The following is a 21852-nucleotide window of genomic DNA, read 5'->3' as shown; positions in this document are numbered from 1 at the left end:
GAGGGGGGAGGGGCGGCCCTCGGCGGGAAACTGTAGCTCTTCGGGCGCTCTCAGCCAGTGGGAAACTCCCGCACAGAGGGCTCAGAGGAGCCACAGGGCTACCATCAACATCTGAGCAACCCAGAGAGCGGATAAAGAGGGGCAAACGAGAAGCCTCCCACGTCAGGGACCCAGAGGGCAAAAGAGAGAGCTCCCCCCTCCCCGCAACCCGGAGTCTGCAGCTCGACCAGATCTAGTGGTCCGAGGCAGACCTGAATAAACTGGACTGGACCCGTGGATCGCAGTGGGGAAAAGAAACAAAACAAAACAAAACAAAACTGCGGATTGCAGCAGAAAAACTGGGGCAGAGCGCAGGGGGCTTAGACTACACAGCCCTTTACCACCAGACAGTGGCGGCAGGTGGAAATTGCAACCAGAGACTTCCAGGATGAGGAAAATCAAAACCAACACAGGAACCACAATGCAAAAATATATGAAATCACCAAACCAGAAACAAAATGACAAGCACCCAGAAATCAACCCCGAAGACACAGAAATCCATAAACTAAATGACAGAGATTTCAAAATAGCTATCATAAAAACACTCAACGAAATACGAGACAACACAGACAAACAATTAAATGAGATTAGGAGTTTCTTCACAAAAGAGATTGAAATCATAAAGAAAAACCTATCAGGGCTGATGGAGATGAAGAACACAATGGAGGAGATAAAGGAGAATCTGGAATCTTTAAAGAACAGAGCTGACATTATGGAGGAAAGAATTAGTACTTTAGAGGATAGGAATACAGATATACTGCAGATGGAAGAAGAGAGAGAACTAACACTAAAAAGAAATGAAGAAAGACTCCGAGAAATATCGGACTCTATTAGAAAATGTAACATAAGAATTATAGGTATTCCTGAGGGAGAGGAGAGGGAAAGAGGAACAGAGAGCCTATTCAAGGAAATAATAGCTGAAAATTTCCCAAATCTGGGGAAGGAGCAGGAAATACCAGTAAGCGAAGCCAACAGGACTCCTATATATATTAACAGACAAAGGCCTTCACCACGACACCTAGTGGTAAGGCTAGCCAGGGTCAACGACAAAGAAACAATATTAAGGGCAGCTAGACAAAAACAAAAAATAACGTACAAAGGAACTCCCATCAGGCTCTCAGCGGATTTCTCAACAGAAACTTTTCAGGCTAGAAGAGACTGGAATGATATATTCAAAATACTAAAAGACAAAAACTTTCAGCCAAGAATACTCTATCCAGCAAAAATATCCTTCAAATATGATGGAGAAATAGTAACTCTCCCAGATAAACAAAAGCTAAGGGAGTTCATGGCCACGAGACCGCCACTACAAGAAATACTCAAGAAGGCCCTCAGGCCTGAAAACAAGAAGAGAAAGGGAACACAAAGCTTGGAGTAAGGAGAAAAGTAGGTAGACAAAATCAGAGAAATAGTAGATCTTTACCGGAATAGGTTAGCAACCACTTAAATACTAAACTCAAAGATCAAAGGAAGAAATTCACCAAAAATAAATTTAACCTCATCACTGTAAACACACAGCCACAACACAAGATAGAATAAGGTATAACAAGAGCAACTTAGAAGGGGAAGAGGAAAGTGACTGAATTGACTTAGTATAAGGATATAGGAGGCTATCAGATAATGGACTATCTCATACAGAAGATTTTTCGCCCAAACCTCAAGGTAACCACTAAACAAATAATCAAATTAAAACCACATATGATAAACAAAGAGAAAACTAGAAAAATCATAAGACAGAACAACCAAACTGAATTGGCAGTCCAAAACAAATGGGACAAGAAACAAAGGAAATGCAAAAGAACCAGAAAATAAGTGACAAAACAGCAACATTCAACCCTCATATTTCAATAATTACCCTAAATGTAAATGGATTGAACTCTCCAATCAAAAGATACAGAGTGGCAGGATGGATTAAAAAGCAAGACCCAACAATATGCTGCCTTCAGGAAACACATCTTAGCACTAAAGACAAGCACAGGCTCAGAGTGAAAGGATGGAAGACAATACTCCAAGCTAATGGCAAACAAAAGAAAGCAGGTGTTGCCATACTCATATCAGACAAAGTAGACTTCAAGATAAAACAGGTTAAGAAAGACAAAGAAGGGAAATATATAATGATAAAAGGGACACTCCATCAAGAAGACATATCACTTATAAATATATATGCACCCAACATAGGAGCACCAATGTACATAAAACAACTATTAACAAACCTAAAAGGAGAAATCAACAACAACACAATAATAGTAGGGGATCTTAACACCCCACTTACAGCAATGGATAGATCATCCAGACAAAAAGTTAATAAAGAAATATTAGACTTAAATGAAAAACTGGACGAGATGGACCTAGTAGACATATACAGAACACTCCACCCAAAAACAGCTGACTACACATTCTTCTCAAGCGCGCATGGAACATTCTCTAGGATAGACCATATGTTGGGAAACAAAGCAAGCCTCAATAAATTTAAGAAGATTGAAATCATAACAAGCATCTTTTCAGACCATAAGGCTATGAAACTGGAAATGAACCAGGAAAAAAAAACTGGGAAAGTGACAAAAATGTGGAGATTAAACAACATGCTACTGAACAACCAATGGATCATTGATGAAATTAAAGGAGAAATCAAAAACTATCTGGAAACAAACGAAAATGATAACATGCCATATCAAACCATATGGGACGCAGCAAAAGCGGTCCTGAGAGGGAAACTCATAGCGATACAAGCCCACCTTAACAAACAAGAAAAAGCCCTAATAGGCAGCCTTAAATTACACCTAACAGAACTAGAAAAAGAAGAACAAACAAAGCCCAAAGCCAGCAGAAGGAGAGAAATAATAAAAATCAGAGCAGAAATAAATGATATTGAGACCAAAAAAACAGTAGAAAGGATTAATGAAACAAAGAGTTGGTTCTTCGAGAAGATAAACAAAATAGACAAACCCTTAGCCAGGCTAACTAAGAAAAAAAGAGAAAAGGCTCAAGTAAATAAAATTAGAAATGAAAGAGGAGAAATTACAACGGATACCATGGAAATACAGAGGATTATAAGAGAATACTATGAGAAATTATATGCCAACAAATTGGACAATCTAGAAGAAATGGATAAATTCTTAGACTTATACAACTTCCCAAAATTGAACCAAGAAGAAATGGAGAATCTGAATAGACCAATCACAAGTAAAGAGATTGAAATAGTAATCAAAAACCTCCCAAAAAATAAAAGTCCAGGACCAGATGGCTTCTCCAGTGAATTTTACCAAACATTCAAAGAAGATTTAATACCCATCCTCCTCAAACTATTCCAAAAAATAGAGGAAGATGGAACACTTCCTGAATCATTCTATGAGGCCAAAATCACCCTGATACCAAAACCAGACAAAGACAATACAAAGAAAGAAAATTACAGGCCAATATCGCTGATGAACATTGATGCAAAAATCCTCAACAAAATATTGGCAAACCGAATACAACAATATATTAAAAAGATCATACACCATGATCAAGTGGGATTTATACCAGAGATGCAGGGATGGTTCAACATCCGCAAATCAATCAACGTGATACATCACATCAACAAAACAAAGAATAAAAACCACATGATCGTCTCAATAGACGCAGAGAAGGCATTTGACAAGATACAACATCCATTTATGATAAAAACTCTCAATAAAATGGGAATAGAAGGAAAGTACCTCAACATAATAAAGGCCATATATGACAAACCCACAGCTAACATCATACTCAACGGGGAAAGACTGAAAGCCATTCCTCTGAGAACAAGAACGAGGCAGGGCTGCCCACTCTCACCACTCCTGTTCAACATAGTACTGGAGGTTTTGGCCAGAGCAATTAGGCAAGAAAAAGGAATAAAAGGAATCCAAATAGGTAACGAAGAAGTGAAACTCTCACTATTTGCAGATGACATGATTGTATATATAGAAAACCCTAAAGAATCTGTTGGAAAACTGTTAGAAACAATCAACAACTACAGCAAAGTTGCAGGGTACAAAATCAATCTACAAAAATCAGTTGCATTTCTATATGCTAATAATGAACTAACAGAAAGAGAGCTCAAAAAGATAATACCATTTACAATTGCATCAAAAAGAATAAAATACCTAGGAATAAATCTTACCAAGGAGGTGAAGGACCTATACAATGAGAACTACAAGACATTATTGAGGGAAATCTACGATGACATAAAGAAATGGAAAGATATCCCATGCACGTGGATTGGAAGAATAAACATAGTTAAAATGTCTATATTACCTAAAGCAATCTACAGATTCAATGCAATCCCAATCAGAATCCCAATGACATTCTTCACAGAAATAGAAAAAAGAATACTAAAATTTATATGGGGCAACAAAAGACCCCGAATAGCTAAAGAAATCCTAAAGAAAAAGAACAAAGCAGGAGGCATCACAATTCCTGACTTCAAAACATACTACAAAGCAATAGTAATCAAAACAGCATGGTACTGGTACACAAACAGACACACAGATCAATGGAACAGAATTGAAAGCCCAGAAATAAAACCACACATATACGGACAGCTAATTTTCGACAAAGGTGCTAAGGACATGCAATGGAGAAAGGAAAGTCTCTTCAATAAATGGTGTTGGGAAAACTGGACAGCCACATGCAAAAGAATGAAAGTGGACCATGTGCTATCGCCATTCACAAAAATTAACTCAAAATGGATCAAAGACCTGAAGGTGAGACCTGAAACTATAAAACTCATAGAAGAAAATATAGGCAACACACTATTTGACATTGGGTTTAAAGGAATCTTTTCGGATGACATGCCTACCCAGACTAGGGAAACTAAAGAAAAAATAAACAAGTGGGACTTTATCAGACTAAAGAGCTTTTATAAGACAAATGAAACCAGAATCAAGATGAACAAACAACCAACCAGCTGGGAGAGAATATTTGCAAAACATACATCTGACAAGGGGTTGATCTCCATAATATATAAAGAACTCACACAATTGAACAACAAAAAAAACAAACAACCCGATCAAAAAATGGGCAGAGGAAATGAATAGACACTTCTCCAAGGAAGATATACAGATGGCCAATAGGCACATGAAAAGATGCTCAACATCACTAATCATCAGGGAAATGCAAATCAAAACAACACTAAGATACCACCTCACGCCCGTTAGAATGGCTATAATCACCAAGACAAAAAACAACAAATGTTGGAGAGGATGTGGAGAAACAGGAACCCTCATACACAGCTGGTGGGAATGCAAATTGGTGCAGCCTCTATGGAAAACGGTATGGAGATTCCTCAAAGAATTAAAAATAGAGATGCCCTATGATCCAGCCATCCCACTACTGGGAATCTATCCAACGCACCTGAAATCAACAATCCAAAGAGGCTTATGCACCCCTATGTTCATTGCAGCATTATTCACCATAGCCAAGAAGTGGAAGCAACCTAAGTGTCCCTCGACTGACGATTGGATTAAGAAAATGTGGTATATATATACAATGGAATACTACTCAGCCATAAAAAAAGACAAAATCGTCCCATTTGCAACAACATGGATGGGCCTGGAGCGTATTATGTTAAGTGAAATAAGCCAGAAAGAGAAAGACAAACACTGTATGATCTCACTCATATGTGGAATATAAACCAACACATGGACAGAGAAAACTGGACTGTGGTTATCCGGGCAGTGGGGGTGGGGGGTGGGCACAAGGGGTGAAGGGAGTCATATATGGGGTGATGGACAAACAAAAATGTACAACCCAAAATTTCACAATGTTAGAAACCATTAAAATATCAATAAAAATCAAAAAAAAAAAAAAAAAAAAAAAGAATACAACTTGAAATCCTGGAAAAACATACAAATGTTAACATTTCAAACCTAGCACTGTATACTACTCACTGTCTCTTGAACTTCAGCAACTTCTGAATTTGGCAAGATCTAAAAAAAAAAACAAATTTTCTCAGGAGGGCTTTAATCTCATATACCTGAATCTGAATCTAGAGAGCACCTAGAGTTTATCCAATGAATTAAGTGGTGCATTAACCTTTTAAGAAGTAGCAAAAAAAAACCAAGTACAACGGTACGTTTATACTGGAAACTAAATCCTTTTAAAAAAAAAAAAATTCCTGAGGCTTCAGGAAATGACAGTCCATCTGCCAACCTGTATAGTCCTCTGTGGAATGTTCTGGGGCTTTTTCACTGTTTTTATTCTCCCTGCATGAATTTAATTCTATCAGCCTCTTCACCATGCAAGCCCTCTTCTCCCTTGGTTTCTAACATACTCCACTGCTCTGGCTTCCCTTCTCCTGTTTCCTGTCTCCATTTTGCCCTCCCATTCAATAAGTGAGTGGCCATAACCAGTGTTCATTCCTCAACTATTTGTTCTTCTTTCTCTACCTGCTCTTTCCCTGCAGATTCTATTCCTACTCCAGGCTTATTTATTACTTTTATTCACACAACTTCCAAGTTTCTTCTTCAGACCTAGTCTATCTCCAAAACTTCATTCCAAAACACTGCTACTCGTATGTTCAGACATTATTGCTAAGTAACTTCTGGTTCTAAAATTCTGTTATCAAAGGATGGGCTCTAAGCTTGTTTTAGAAAACATCTTTATGTCAAAAATAGCATTCAGTAGCTTTCCTCAGAAACCAGCATCTGCACCAATTTGCCCAGTTCTTTCAATGGTACCATCTTTCTTTCAATTATTCAGACCTAAAACCCTTAAATCATCTGAAACTCTCTTTTTCCCCAACATCCAATAAAGTCATTAAGTTCTGACGATTTTTACCTACACAATGTCTATCTCACATCTAGTCTTTTCTTTCAATTCCCATTAATACCACCTAAACCAGGCCTATATCACCTCCTTTCTTAACTTGTACATCTCCCTTTCAATAGATGTCCCTGCATTCAATCTCACCTCACTCATTCATTTACTATGCTAGGTACTGGAATTCAAAACAAATTAAGACATGGTCCCTACTAGCAAGAAGATCGCCATACATTGAAGACTGTATTATTATATAGTAATTTATTTGACATTGAGATCAGTTATCTCCAGTCTACCCAATATTATTCATTCTTCAAGCTAGCCCAATCATTAGCAGTCGTTTAACTTCTCTGAGGTTTATTTTCTCCTCTGTGAATACATAATTATTAAACCTTACAACTTTCCAAAACTGCTGAGGCTCAATAATAGTTTACATGAGTGTACTTGACAGATTTTTTTTAAAGTAGTACATAGACATAAGGCAGAATACTTGGTCATACAACAACTGACCAAGACTAAGAAAGGATCAAGAAGGGAAAGATTAATTTACCAACTTAATTCCCTATCACGTTGGCCATGCTGCTCCTCCACTTTAAAACATTTGATACACCTATTCTTTACAAAATAAGCCCCAAACCTGGTATTTAAATCTTCTACACTTGGGCCCAATTATTCATTCCATAGAAATGTTTTGATCTCCTATGAGATAGCCTTGCAACTCCAAACTCCACTTATCTAAATTCTCTGTCTAGTAAAATTGATTGCTCAGAGTGATCTGCAATTTTCTCCCTACTTTCTTTTTCTTCCCTGTTCAATAGCTCGAAAGTTCCCTGAACTTGAAGGCTCAATTTAAATGACCGATTCTGCTACCTAAGTCCAAGCTGAAGTTATTTTTCCCCAACTCTGACTTGCTAACATCAGTTCTTTGACAATGCATGGTTAGTTATGTCATAGTATTTTTCTGTATTGTTATCATAAATAAATAAAAAATTAAATTTACTTAACTTTTCCCTAATATTATAAAGGTCTAGTACAGTGCTGTCACACTGTACTAGAACTTTCTGCAATGATGGAAATACTCTATATCTGCACTGTCCAATAGGGTGGCTACTAGCTACATTTGGCTATTAAAGTCTTGAAATGTGACTAGTGAGACTGAGGAACTGAATTTTTTATTTAATTAATTTAAATGTAAATTAGCCATAAGTGGCTACCCTATTGGACATCTCAGGTCTAGCACAACCTTACCTTCCCCTAGTTCAACCTAACTGACCACTCTCTAGCATTTGCCACTGCTGACCACTCCTTTTCTCAAAACTCTCTCCTCTTCCTTAGTTTCCAAGCTATTTTCTCTCCTTTCTCTTCCTGCCTCTCTCTGCTTGGCACCATCCCCTTAAGATAGTTACTCTCCAAGGCTGCATCCGAGAATCTCTTTAGTCCCCATTCAACATGCTTTCCCAAGATGATTCCATTGACTTGAATTTTAAATGGGCTCTATTCACTGACAACTCCCTAAATTAGTTTCGCACCTTAACCTCTCCTGAGCTCCTGCCCGTTAAGGCCATCCCAATTACCCTCCTGGTGAACTCATTCTTCTTATCCCAGATAAAATATCACATAAGCTCTTGGTAAGGGCTTTCCTGATCTTCCATGCCAGGCATAACAAATGGATACTACATCCTAGCCAGGCCTAATAAAGTAACACTCTATCTGTGTTGTCATCATCCTTCTATCAGGCAGAAGCACAGAGGAGAGCCCACAGAGCTCCACGTGTTCCTAGGGACACTGCTCCTGCACCTCCATCTTCCTGCCTGAGGAGGTAGAAAGTTCCTTCACTCATCTTCCCCCAAAACCTCAACACTTACAGCCTAACCACCACAGTCTGTCTAACAGACCCATGAACTCCACACTTGGCTCATCTCTGCCTAGAAAACTACCTTTAGGACATGGTTCAATAGCCACTTCAGAAGACCTACATGATATTCCTAGAAAACAGCAACACTCATCTCCTATTCTGGTAAGCTCTACCCTTCTTACCCTGCTTTATTTTTCATCACAACAATCATCACATAACAGTACATACTTAGGGATTTTTTTAGTCTTCCTCCACTGGGATGTTAGCTCCACTGGAGTAGGAACTTTGTCTATTTTGTTCACTGTTGTATCACTTAAGATTAGAACAGAGCCTGGCACATGGTAGACACTCAACAAATACTGAATGAATAAATGTAGGAATGAAAAAAAGGCTTACTCATTATTATAACCCTAATTCCAAGCCAAGAATTTCTCACAGGTAGTTTGCTAAGTTCCTCTGTTAAATTAAATGAATTAGTTTAAATTCTCTTATGGCAAAAAACAAGTCTTGCTCATCTTTGTATTTTCCAAAACTTAACATTCTGCATGCTTGTGTAGACATACACAAACTATAATAACTTGAATTAATATAACTTGAATAAATATCTTGAACTTAGTTTTCTTAGTTGCTCATGAGAACTGTTACAGTCCTGAAATTCTGTTATACTAACAATTCAACATAGAAAATTACCACAGCCCTAAGAATATCCTTAGTTGTAACTTAAAGCATACTCATATTTTCTTCCACTGTTAGTCTTCAGCCACCATACACCCAAATTCCATTGTTAGGAATTCCCCCATCCTTTTTATTAAATAATTCTATCCTTCATAAATAACACTGTTACAGATTCACCACCGGTTTTTGGTAGTGGAGCATAAGTTATATTTCTTCTGCTACTGGTGGCCTCTTGCCATGATTCAACCCACCTCCTTCATCAAGGTCTTCACATATAAGGATAAAGTTCAAAATCAATCAATATGTCAGCTGTAACTAACATCAAGCAGCTGGTGAGACTGCTGGTAAAGTCTGTGGTTATGAAACAAGAAAAAAAGTTAACTGTCCACTAAAATAATTAAATCCATGACCTTGGCCTTTGGACTACATAACAAACACCTTCTCTGCTCCTAGAGTTCTATTTCTAACACATCACTAATTAGTATTTCATGTTGGTCAGTATCAAGCCACAGACAAGACTGCTAATAAAAATATGGGAACATCAATCTCCATGACTCATAATATCTATCTACCACACATAAAAAGGCAGTTAGCAACTGATCCTGATGTCTCAGCAACTACTGGTATGTGGTGCCTAAATGCCAAAATATTCACCCCAGATAGAAAAAGTCAAAATTAGTTATAGGAGAACAAAGCTTTGGGTTAAATAAAATAGACCAAGTATCACATACTTTTCAAAGTATACATTATATTAGATAACGCACATAAAAACTTTAAAAGATGTTTAAAAGGCTAGGTGTAACATAGATCAGTTTATAACATAAAAACATTAGCTTTTACAGTCAATGACAAGAATAAAAGAATGAGAGTATCGATTAAATCCTAACACAACCTCCTGACTAGCTATGTGATTTTAGGAAAATTACTAACCCCTTCAGAGCCTCAGTTTCTTCATCTCTAAAAACACAGTAATACCCACCTCACAGTACTATGGTAGAGGATTAAATGAGAAAGTGTGTGAGACATCAAGCCCAGGTCAGGGCACACAGTAAGTGTGCAAAAAATAACTTTTTTTCTCTCTACACAAATACAGTAACCCAAATGTGGAGAGTGCAGATTCTAGAAATTTAGGGAAAAAAGTAAAATCCAGAAGGGACATATTTTCTACTCGGCTACTACTACTCTACAGATTTTAATTGCCTTTTACACAGATTACACAACTGCATGCTAACTTGTTCCCTGGGCTAACTGCCTCTATTTCTATGGTTCTCAACCTTAGTCGTGCATTAAAATCACCTAAAAGACTTTAAAAAGTACTGATGTCTGCATCTCACCCTCTGAGACTCTAATTCAATTGAATAGGGGTGCAGCCTGAGCATTGGGATATTCCAAAACACCCTAAATAACTTTAATGTTCAGTTGTTGCCCCTCCAATATTCCATAATTCTGCCAAGTAAACCACAACTCTGAACAGGTTGTTTCTCTGCTCAAAAAAAGAAATTCAATGGCTTGCCATTACCTTAAAAACAAAAATCCCAAACTGTAAAATTAGTATTCAAGGCTCAATCTAACTGGTAACTCCCCAGGTGAGATGCCCCACCAGACCACAGACTTTGGATTATCCAGCAGCAGGACCCATTCCACTAGACTGGGATGCACAGAGGCTAGTACTATGACTGTGGTAGGCAAAATAATAGCCTCCTAAAGATGTCCACATCCTAATCCCTGGAACCTGTGTTACCTTACATGGTACAAGGGACTTTGCACTGTGAAAGTTAAGAATCTTGAGATAGGGCAGTTATCCTGGATTATCTGAGTGGGCCCAACATAATCACAAGGGTCCTTATAAGACAGAGGCAAGGGGCCGGCCCGGTGGCATAGCGGTTAAGTGTGCACACTCTGTTGCGGCGGCCCGGGGTTCGGATCCTGGGTGTGCACTGACGCACCATTTGTCAAGCCATGCTGTGGCAGCCTCCCATATAAAATAGAGGAAGATGGGCATGGATGTTAGCCCAGGGCCAGTTTTCCTCAGCAAAAAGAGGAGGATTGGCGACAGATGTTAGTTCAGTGCCAATCTTTCTCACCAAAAAAAAAAAAAAAAAAAAGAGGGAAGCAAGAAGGTAAGAGTGAATAGCAACAGATGTGACAACAAAAGCCAGAGGTTGAAGTGATAAGAGGAAGGGGCTATGAGCCAATGAATGAATGCAACCTGTAGACACTGATAAAAAACAAGGAAATGGGTTCTCCCCTCAGAGTCTCCAGAAGGAACACAACATCTTGCTTTTAGACTTCTGATATCCAGAACTGAAAGATGATAAACCTGTATTGTTTTAAGCCACTAAATTTGTGGTAACTTGTTACAGCAAAATAGGAAACCCGCATAATGACCAATGGTGAAATTGAACACAGAAGCCTATTTCAGCTCAAGCGTAATGATTTCAGCTGCCTTTTTTTTTTTTTTTTTGTGAGGAAGATCAGCCCTGAGCTAACATCCGTGCTAATCCTCCTCTTTTTGCTTAGGAACACCGGCTCTGAGCTAACATTTATTGCCAATCCTCCTCCTTTTTTTTTTTCCCCAAAGCCCCAGTAGATAGTTGTATGTCACAGTTGCACATCCTTCTAGTTGCTGTATGTGCGACGCAGCCTCAGCATGGCCTGAGAAGTGGTGCGCTAGTGCACCCCCAGATCCAAACCCGGGCCGCCAGCAGCAGAGCATGCGCACTCAACCGCTAAGCCACAGGGCCGGCCTTCAGCTGCCTTTTGAGACACTGAGTTATCTGTAACTACATGTGTTCATGCCGAGGCTGGACGACCAGCTGTTGGGGAATACTGTAGATAGAATTCTTACATTAGGCAGATCATTAAACTAAATGATCTCCAAGTTTCCCACAAAGACTAAGGGGGACTCACAGGTTTGCAAAAGGCTCTGCTGGTAGCACAGTCTTTGTGAAATGGGAAGAAAATCAAACAGACCTCTAGTGAGGCAATCCTGAAGTATTTAAGCATTAGCCAAACACTTAGCAGGCAGGTCTCAAAGGATATTCAAATATCAGATGAGAATATGTACCAAATTTGGTGGCCCTCAAACTTTGAGGCTCCTTTATTATAGATGAGACAAGAGACTTTACAGCCCTTCTTCTTCATCTGTTCCCACGTTCCGGTGGGGGGTGGAATCTAACAAGAACAACCAAGCGCCACTGTACAAGAATCCTTTGGGAGGATTAGTAATTGGCATATGGATAATTTATAATTGACTTGAATGCATAAACGTCCTAAAGACCAGTTACCGGGAAACTATACACCAAAAATACTGGCACTACAAATATGCTATCACCAACAACACACAACGTACTAAATCAATAAAGATAATGATGACGGTAAACTATTGATATTCATAACAAAAATAGCAACATTTAGGGGCCGGCCCGGTGGCACAAGCAGTTAAGTGCACGCGCCCCGCTGCGGCAGCCCGAGGTTCACCGGTTTGGATCCCAGGTGCACACCGACGCACTGCTTGGCAAGCCATGTTGTGGCGGTGTCCCATATAAAGTGGAGGAAGATGGGCACGGATGTTAGCTCAGGGCCAGTCTTCCTCAGCCAAAAAGAAAAAAAAAAAAAAAAGAGGATTGGCAGATGTTAGCTCAGGGCCGATCTTCCTCACAAAAAAAAAAAAAGCAACATTTAAAAACTGTGACCCACTAAAAATGATACCCAATCTTACCAAAAATTGGAGCAATTCCATTAATTTGCATTCCCATATACACAAGCTGTACAATGTTGCCAAATGTTATATATAGTAGCCACACTTCTTGGAATATGATTTAAAGCTCTCAATAAACTCTAATAAAATACCAATTTTACTTTATGAGCACCAAATCACAGTAATCATGAAAAGCTTACCTAGTTAAGTATGTAAAATCAAAGGTTCAGGAAGTTGGATTATCTCTAGGCCCATCAGGAAGACACTCATTTACTCACTACATTCTGAGAATTACTGAACTAAATCATCTTTGCAGTTCCTTCCACTTCAGAAAGTCTTGGATTCAAAGTACCCAATTTAAATTAGAATCTTAAGAAAGATTTCCTCAGTTGAGAGCCCCTTATAATACTACAAAGATTCATGCATATTTCCAAAAATTTTATTCTCTTTTAAAAAAAGTCATTTATATTATCAATTTTTAATATAACAAAAGATTTTGACTTCTTATAGACCTTATAAAGCAGTTTCCTCTGGTAACAGAAACAACACATAAGATATTCAAAAGATGTAAGACTTTCCTTAAGGTAAGGAACATATTCAAATTTTTTTAAATCTAAAAGGATATCTCACATATTTAGTCTACCTCAATCTATTAATAAAAATTTACTCCTACACTTTAAGCATTTTGATAAGAAATTTTCACATATTGACGTATATGGGATAGCTATTCTGGCCTAAACTAAAACCTGATTTATGACCTATCAAACACACAGTGTACCTCTGCTTTAACCATTAAAATAAAGAACGCATTAAACATTATCTCAAAGCAAAAGACTGCACTCTTTGAAGACAAAGATGCATTCTTCCCCTCCTACAGTAGTATTAGCAATGCTCACATCAGTACTCCTGAAGATAAGTTCCCTCTCCGGACATCAGGGTCATGCTGACTTGCTCATTTACAGCTGAATATCTCTTTGAAATTTTGATGAATATTTAGCCTGCGTGTGTTTAACATATGTTCTTTGTTCTAAAAAGGTATAAAACCGTACTGAAAACCATGCTTCTCCGGAATGCTTTCTTCCTTTGTGGAGACTGTCTTTCTGGATTATAGTCCTCAGCCTGGCTCAAGTAAAGCTCACCTTATCCCTCTCATCTATAGAATGGTCATTTATTATTTGCATCAACAATTCCTTAGAGGTTAATTTCTCAAGTGATATAAATCCTGGACTTCTACAAAATATTTTAAGACATACATTAAATGTACATTTGTGTCCTAAAGTATACTAGTGCCACATAGAGAAATTTAATCCATGTTTTTCAGTATTTACCACCTAAGAGAAACAACACTACCAGAAAAATAGAACTACAGGCAACTGGAATCATGAAGAAGCAAATGAATTTTTAAAAAATAGAAAGAGTACTCGCATGTGAAAGAAGAAAATTAAATGAATGAACACTAAAGTCAGACTGAGTCCAAGCTTTCACATCTTCACACCAAGACTACTATAATAGTATCTTAATTAATATCTTTATCTCTCCTCCAAATCATTTTATATCCTGCTTCCAGATTCATCTTATCCAACTACATAAAAATAGTCAATGACATATCACTGCCTACAGGACCAAGTTCAAAATCCCTGGTCTGGCATTCAAAGCCTTCCATAAGTTTAGTCTCTATCTGCCACATCAGTCATTATTCCTGTAAATATCACTACCTTCCAATCTATCTTAATCAATTTTTCTACTCATTTTTCCCTGAATACCCCTTGAACAATTAATTCCCCATTTAGCCTTGCCCCTTGCTATCCTCCCTTCCTCATTTTCACTCCTATGGTCCCTACTACTTGTGCTACTCAAAGTTTATGTTCTCTTAAGAAAGCTTCTCTACCCCAGTGTATAGCAACCATCCAATCTTCACAGCTTGTAAACTATGCATTGTATATGTCCTTCATCTAACACTTAGTAAATGCTGTTATTGCCTTACCTATCCATCTCTCTACCTAGTCTTCCCAAAATAAACATAATTCAGACAGACTACATTGTATATCTCTCAGCATCCCTTTCATCTGGCTCAGTACTTTGTACAAAGGGTGCATTTAAAAAAAGTTTACTGGGGCCGGCCCGGTGGTGCAAGCGGTTAAGTGCGCGCGCTCCGCTGCGGCGGCCCGGGGTTCGCTGGTTCGGATCCCGGGCGCGCACCGACGCACTGCTTGGTAAGCCATGCTGTGGCGGCGTCCCATATAAAGTGGAGGAAGATAGGCACCGATGTTAGCCCAGGGCCGTCTTCCTCAGCAAAAAAAAAAAGAGGAGGATTGGCGGATGTTAGCTCAGGGCTGATCTCCTCACAAAAAAAAAAAAAAAAAAAAAAGTTTACTAATAATACTTTAAAAACCAGTGCATGCAATCAGATTTTTAAAAACACTACCATCTTGGGGCCGGCCCGGTGGCGCAAGCGGTTAGGTGTGCACGCTCCACTGCGGCGGCCCGGGGTTCGCCGGTTCAGATCCCGGGCACACACCAACGCACCACTTGTTAAGCCATGCTGTGGCAGCATCCCATATAAAGTAGAGGAAGATGGGCAGGGATGTTAGCCCAGGGCCAGTCTTCCTCAGCAAAAAAAAGAGGAGGATTGGCATCAGATGTTAGCTCAGGGCTGGTCTTCCTCACAAAAAATAAATAAATAAATAAATAAATACTACCATCTCATACTGACGCACTGCTTTATATTTTCAAAGACCTTTCTGGTTTCACTAGATCATATTTGTCCATATCAAGTAAGCAGGACAAGTATTCTTGCCTATATATTTTTTATTGAAGTAGAATATTTGCCTCAATATTTTAGGTAGAAAAACTGAGATTCAGAGAAACTGTAAAGCCAAAATTAATGAATAGCCTAGGGTTTTTTTCAATGTATTTTATTGTCTCTCTGGTCTTCTAATTATTTATCTTTTAGAAGAGAAGGCTTAATATTAATAGTTATATTAACAATAACAATAGTAGCTTTTATTTATTGCATGTTTACAATGTGTGTAGCTTTGTAATAGGGACTTTATAGATATATTATCTCAATTAAAACTCAAAAGAACTCTGGGAGTTCTTTTTACTATTTACTATTATCTTTATTTAATAGATGAGGAAACTGGAAACTTGAAAATTTAATTAACTAGGCCATAGGATTAAGCAACAGAACTTGGATTTTAACAACTAGCTAAATGTCTACAGAGCCCATGTTCTTACCCCACTTCTCCTAGATCTAAATAGTAACTAGCTTAGGCCATGTGGTTCAAAGGTTATATTCTATAAATAAGTAACTCAAAAGTAGACCTCAAGATTAGTCTTAAATACAGAATATTTCAGCAGTTCATATTTAAATTATTGGTATTCTCTCTAAAGTGAGCTACAATATTTCATAGAAGAAACTTAATGAAAAGAAGAAAACTGCTCTCACTGCTTTTTAAATAACTTACTCCAACCTCTCAATATCAACAGAATTTAAAATAAAAAATGATTAAAACTTTATTAATACAGCACAGGTATTCTGGTACAGAATTTAATACTATCTACTTATTTTAAAAGGTAACAATAAATTTTAAGCAATTCTATTCAGAAAGACAGGTACGAAGTCAATCCTTAATGGCAAAGTAAATATTCAAAGACAAACAAACCTCAGCTCCCCGACTTAAGCTGTGAGCTCTTAGAGAAGATAATTAACCTCCCTGAGCCTATTTCCCTATCTGTGAAAGAGAGGATAAACAAATATCTACCTTTAACGGCTGTTATGAGGACAGTCTCACAAAGCATACACTTAGAAAACAGCAATTATTATTATTACTGGCATTTTTATTATCATTAAGAGATTAAAAATATTTCAACTAAAAGAACTTAAGAAAGTCCATTAGCTTGAAATAAGAAGCTATTTACAGAAAAGTAAACATCATGTTCTAAGACAAGGCTTTAATCTTAACTTTTTGCTGAAATCATAGTAAAAATAAAACAACCTACCATCAATTTTCCATTTATAATTGCCGTGACAAAATCTTCTTCATAAATCAAGTTATTTCCATGCCCATTTGACTCTCTATTAACAAGTTATTTTAAAGTTTAACTTTTTTTCACCATTTAAGAAACTAAAACAAGTTTGAACCAGAAATTCAAGAAAGGTCAGGACCAAGTTAATACAAGTAAGCAAAGTTCCTACCTTTCAGCCTGAACAAAGGATATTTACTAAGTTAAAATTTACAAACACCTCAATATAACAGTGTCTCTCAACTCCATAGCAATGTGAAGGATAGTAAAGTCGGCCTCCGCATCATTCCAACAAATATAAATTTGTCAAAGAATCTACCACCTAACAAATGATAGAGCTACCAGCTGACCACATGTTACCCAGTAGCAACCTTACTTTAGGTAGCAGAAACATTCCTCACAGAGAGTCTATAAATCAATATTTAATGGAATGTCTCAAAATGCAACAGGAGAACTGAAAATCACATTATCCTAGAGCCAAACATTTTTGTACAATGACAAATCCTCATTTAATCTACCCTACTGGTGAATTTTATTTTTACTTATTGGATAAGATACACTTATCCACTACCGCTACTTATTTATTTTAACTTCAGAATACAATTCAATCACAATCACAAGGCAGCAATGTTTATTAAAACTTTATACTTTTATAGAAAGAATATATGTGGCAACTGCTCTTAATTCTTAATTAATTTTGTTTCATTCTCTCCATCTGCTCATAGCTGCACGTGATTTGAGATTTAGAGGCATTTAATTTCCTCAACTGTTAACATCCTCTTGATTTCACTAAGACAAAGTTTTTTGAGAAAAACATAAACACAAATTATTATATCAGTATGCCTTACACTATACGGCTGCAAAGGTGAGGGAACAGTGGGAGGAGATAGGGCAGAAATTTCAGAAAACTGACTCAGTTGTGCTTCAACAAGCTTTAAACTACCTGCAATTTTTATATCAACAGAAGAGTTAAAGTATTATTTTAAAATATTCTTTTAAAAGTTTGTTTTAAATACAGTTTTAAAATAAAATGATGGCTTCCATCAAACACTTATAGCTGTGGATGATAGTACCTTATTATGCTGTATTTGAACCACTTACCGAAGTTCGGTCAGGTTCTCCATCTACCAAAGCTGCCTCCATAGTGAAAGAAGATAGGTTTATGCTTCTCTTTCCATTAATGTTCAGCCATCCTGTAAATTCGGAAATCCTAGAAGAAGAAAATCATATGTATTAGGACTGGTATAAAATTGTGATAAGTGGAAAATAGAGCATTAGAATAACATTATAGGATTATATTAGGAGGGAGAAATCATTTTACACTGAGGTTACTGGGAAATCCAATAACGGAAAAAACAGATTTTGACACTGACTTGAAGAATGATAAAGGTTCAGAGAAAAATGGAAGAAAAAAAGAAAATATTCCAAGTTGAAGAGGAATAGCAAGAGCAAGGTTAAAGACATGAGACTGTTCAAAATTTGAAAAGATGCTTAAAACAGCTTATAATTAATGAAATAAAATTAGATATAATTTTTTTCAACATTACATTGGCAAAAACTAAAAAGTGTTCTAATATCCAACACTGGTGAGAATGTAGGAAAACAGGTATCCTCATATACTTTTGTGATAAGAATATAAATCTTTTGAGGCCGGCCCCGTGGCTTAGTGGTTAAGTGCGTGCGCTCCGCTGCTGGCGCCAGGCATGCACCGACGCACCGCTTCTCTGGCCATGCTGAGGCCGCATCCCACATACAGCAACTAGAAGGATGTGCAGCTGTGACATACAACTATCTACTGGGGCTTTGGGGGGAAAAAATAAATTAAAAAAATAAATAAATAAATCTTTTGGAGGACCATTTGAAATATATACGCTTTCATCCAAAAATTTCAAGGCTAGGAATTACCCACATGTACACTTATATAAATGCACAAAGATTTATAAATAAACACATCCAACAAAGTAACAGATATGATGGGAAAAACTGGAAACAACTTTAATGTCAATCATTAGGAGCTTGCTTAAATTATATTACAGAGATATAATGGAATATCATGCAACAATTTTTTTTTTTTGTGAGGAAGATGAGCCCTGAGCTAACATCCATGCTAATCCTCCTCTTTTTTTTTTTGCTGAGGAAGACCCGCCCTGAGCTAACATCTATTGCCAATCCTCCTCCTTTTTTTTTCCCAAAGCCCCAGTAGATAGTTATATGTCATAGTTGCACATCCTTCTAGTTGCTGTACGTGGGACGCGGCCTCAGCATGGCCAGAGAAGTGGTGCGTCAGTGCGCATCCAGGATCCGAACCCGGGCCGCCAGTAGTGGAGTGCGCACACTTAACCGCTAAGCCACCGGGCCGGCCCTCATGCAACAGTTTTTAATGAGAAAGATCTATATATACCAAACTGGAAACAAGAGCACAACACATAGCTGGAAAAAGCAAATGACAGAACATTATATATAAAGTACTCCTTAATTTTTACAATGAACATGTATTACTTTTATACTTATTTTTATTTTGAAAAGTCTTAGAAGTATGTCTTCATCACAAGCCTTTTTCTCCAAGCTGAACTCCTATAGTAACTGTATATATTCAGAAGGCTCTATAACTAGTCTAATAATTCTTCCTTAAAACAGCTAACAAAACCAAAAACAACAAATTGGTAGACTTCTGGTCATTTCTTGGAGTTCCAAAAACATTTTCTTATTTCTGCCAAGTATAAAAGACTGCACTGACATATAAATGCTGGTGAAGATACTTTTTACATGGGCTTTGGAGGGCTGTCATCTGGTTTCTTTGATATAACCAATAAGATTAGCCCAAGCTAAGTTGACTTTCAACTTATAAACCTTATGCACACTTCCTCACTACATATATTAAAATGCACTGTAATTATTTGTTCTTATGATCCAATCAATCTCTTCAAGGACAGAGACTGTGTTTTACTGATCTGTCTATCCAGTGCTAGTTCACGGTAGACATTTAACAAACATTTGTTGTACTAAACTAATACTGTCAATTCAATTACCTATATGAATAAATAAAGTAATAACCCAAAACAGCAGACAATACAAAAATTATTTATGTCTATGGGATACAAAATAAAATTCATATCTGAATACTGAGACATTATATTCTAGAAACTGGCAATATTAATAACAAAATAACAAAACTCCCATAGGAAGCTTCAATTTCAAACATATTTTACCAATTTTCTCATCTATCCATTCCATTTTAGGAATTCACTCATTCCTAGGCATTATACTAACCACTTGAAATACATCAATAAGCAAAACAAACAAAAAACGCTGCTCTCATGGAGCTTATAATCTAAAAGGAGGAGATAAACAATAAATATAATAAATTAATAAGTTATACAGTATGTTAAAAGGTAATGCTATGGGAAAAAATAAACTAGGTTGGAACAATCAGAGAGGAAAGGATTACAATTTTCAATAGGATGTTCATGGTAGGTCTCATGAGAAAGGTGACATCTGATCAAAGATTTGAAGGACAGAGGAAATTAGCCATGTGGATACCTGAAGAAAGAGTTTTCAGGTCAGAGAGAACAGCCAGTCCTAAGTATAGAACTTGTAAGTTTGAGAAATAGCAAGAAAGCAACGTGGCTAAAACAAAGTGAGCAAAGGGAAGAACAGCAGCAGATGTGATCACTGAGGTAAGAGAACAAAGTAGAAGATCATACCGGGTCCTGCAGGTCATTGTAGATCTTAGCCTTTTACTCTAAGTGATATGAGAAGCCACTGGAGGGTTCTGAGGAAGGAATAACATGATCTGACTTAACATTTTTAAAGTTTCTCTCTGTGTTGATAATAACTGCAGTAGTGAGGAAAGGGTAGAAATTGGAAGTTCAGTTAAGAGGCTATTGCAGTAACCCAGGAGAGAGACAACGATACTAGGATGACAATGAAAGCCATAAAGATACTGAGAAGTAGTAGAATTCTACATGTATTTTGAAAGTAGATGCAACAGGATTTCCTGAAGGATTGACTATGCAGTGAGAAAGAGAAAGGAAGCAGTAATGAACAAGATTTTTGGCTTGAATGGCTGGAAGGATACTGGCCATCAAATGAGATGGGGAAGACTGCTGGGAGAATAACGGTTTTTTGTTGGGGAGGGGTTGGGGGTAAACATAGATCAGAAGTTTAGTTGAAGTTTAGTGTGTTAAGTTGGAGATGTCTATTCGTTACTGAAATAGTCACGTCGAGCAGGCAGTCGGATATCAGAGCTTGGAGCTCAGGCAAGAGGTCTAGGCTAGAGATATAAATTTGGGAGTTGGCATACTGATGGCATGGCATGTCTACAAGCCATGACACTGAATCAGATCACTAGGGGAGTGGACTGATGTCAAAGAACGGATTTCAGAACTTCTCAGGCTCATGTAGTTCACCTCAGCAGAGCTGACCTCTCTGTACTGCAAACTTGTTGATTGATAAGACATTTGTGGGGGAGGTAATAAGAGCATATTTAATTCCATCTTGGGTCCATTAATTAAATTTAAAATTAAAAGGCTGTTATTCCCTGTCTCAATATTCTAGCTATTTCCTTGCTTTTCTATAAACCAACTTTTACGCAGTTCCTGTAAGCTATATGTTATACGCAGAAGACATCAACAGAAGATAAAAATTCAGCAACATTACTAAGAACATGATTAGTAAACAATAAAATAGCCCATCTAGCTCAATCATTTTACAGTTTTACTGCATGCCTCCCAAACAAAGAAATTCAACCCAATAGAGGATCTAATGTAAATAAATT

The 21852-nt window shown here is 37.4% G+C and overlaps 1 protein-coding gene across 5 annotated transcripts in view; it reads right to left on the bottom strand.

The window, feature by feature from the left end:
• Positions 1 to 21852, bottom strand: part of OSBPL8 (oxysterol binding protein like 8) — a 207204-nt gene that overhangs the window by 131896 nt on the left and 53456 nt on the right. For 4 of the 5 annotated variants that reach the window (XM_058568745.1, XM_058568746.1, XM_058568747.1 and 1 more), the window contains exon 2: positions 18177 to 18285. In XM_058568745.1, the coding sequence (XP_058424728.1) occupies positions 18177 to 18218 (42 nt within the window). In that variant the 5' untranslated portion in view covers positions 18219 to 18285. Of the gene's footprint in view, positions 1 to 5948; positions 5988 to 18176; positions 18286 to 21852 lie in introns of all 5 variants that reach the window. The other variant, XM_058568744.1, reaches the window with a different exon arrangement.

The sequence above is a fragment of the Diceros bicornis genome, chromosome 25, assembly GCF_020826845.1.
Source record: "Diceros bicornis minor isolate mBicDic1 chromosome 25, mDicBic1.mat.cur, whole genome shotgun sequence".
NCBI classification, from domain to species: Eukaryota; Metazoa; Chordata; class Mammalia; order Perissodactyla; family Rhinocerotidae; genus Diceros; species Diceros bicornis.
This window is presented reverse-complemented; position numbering and strand designations above follow the sequence as displayed.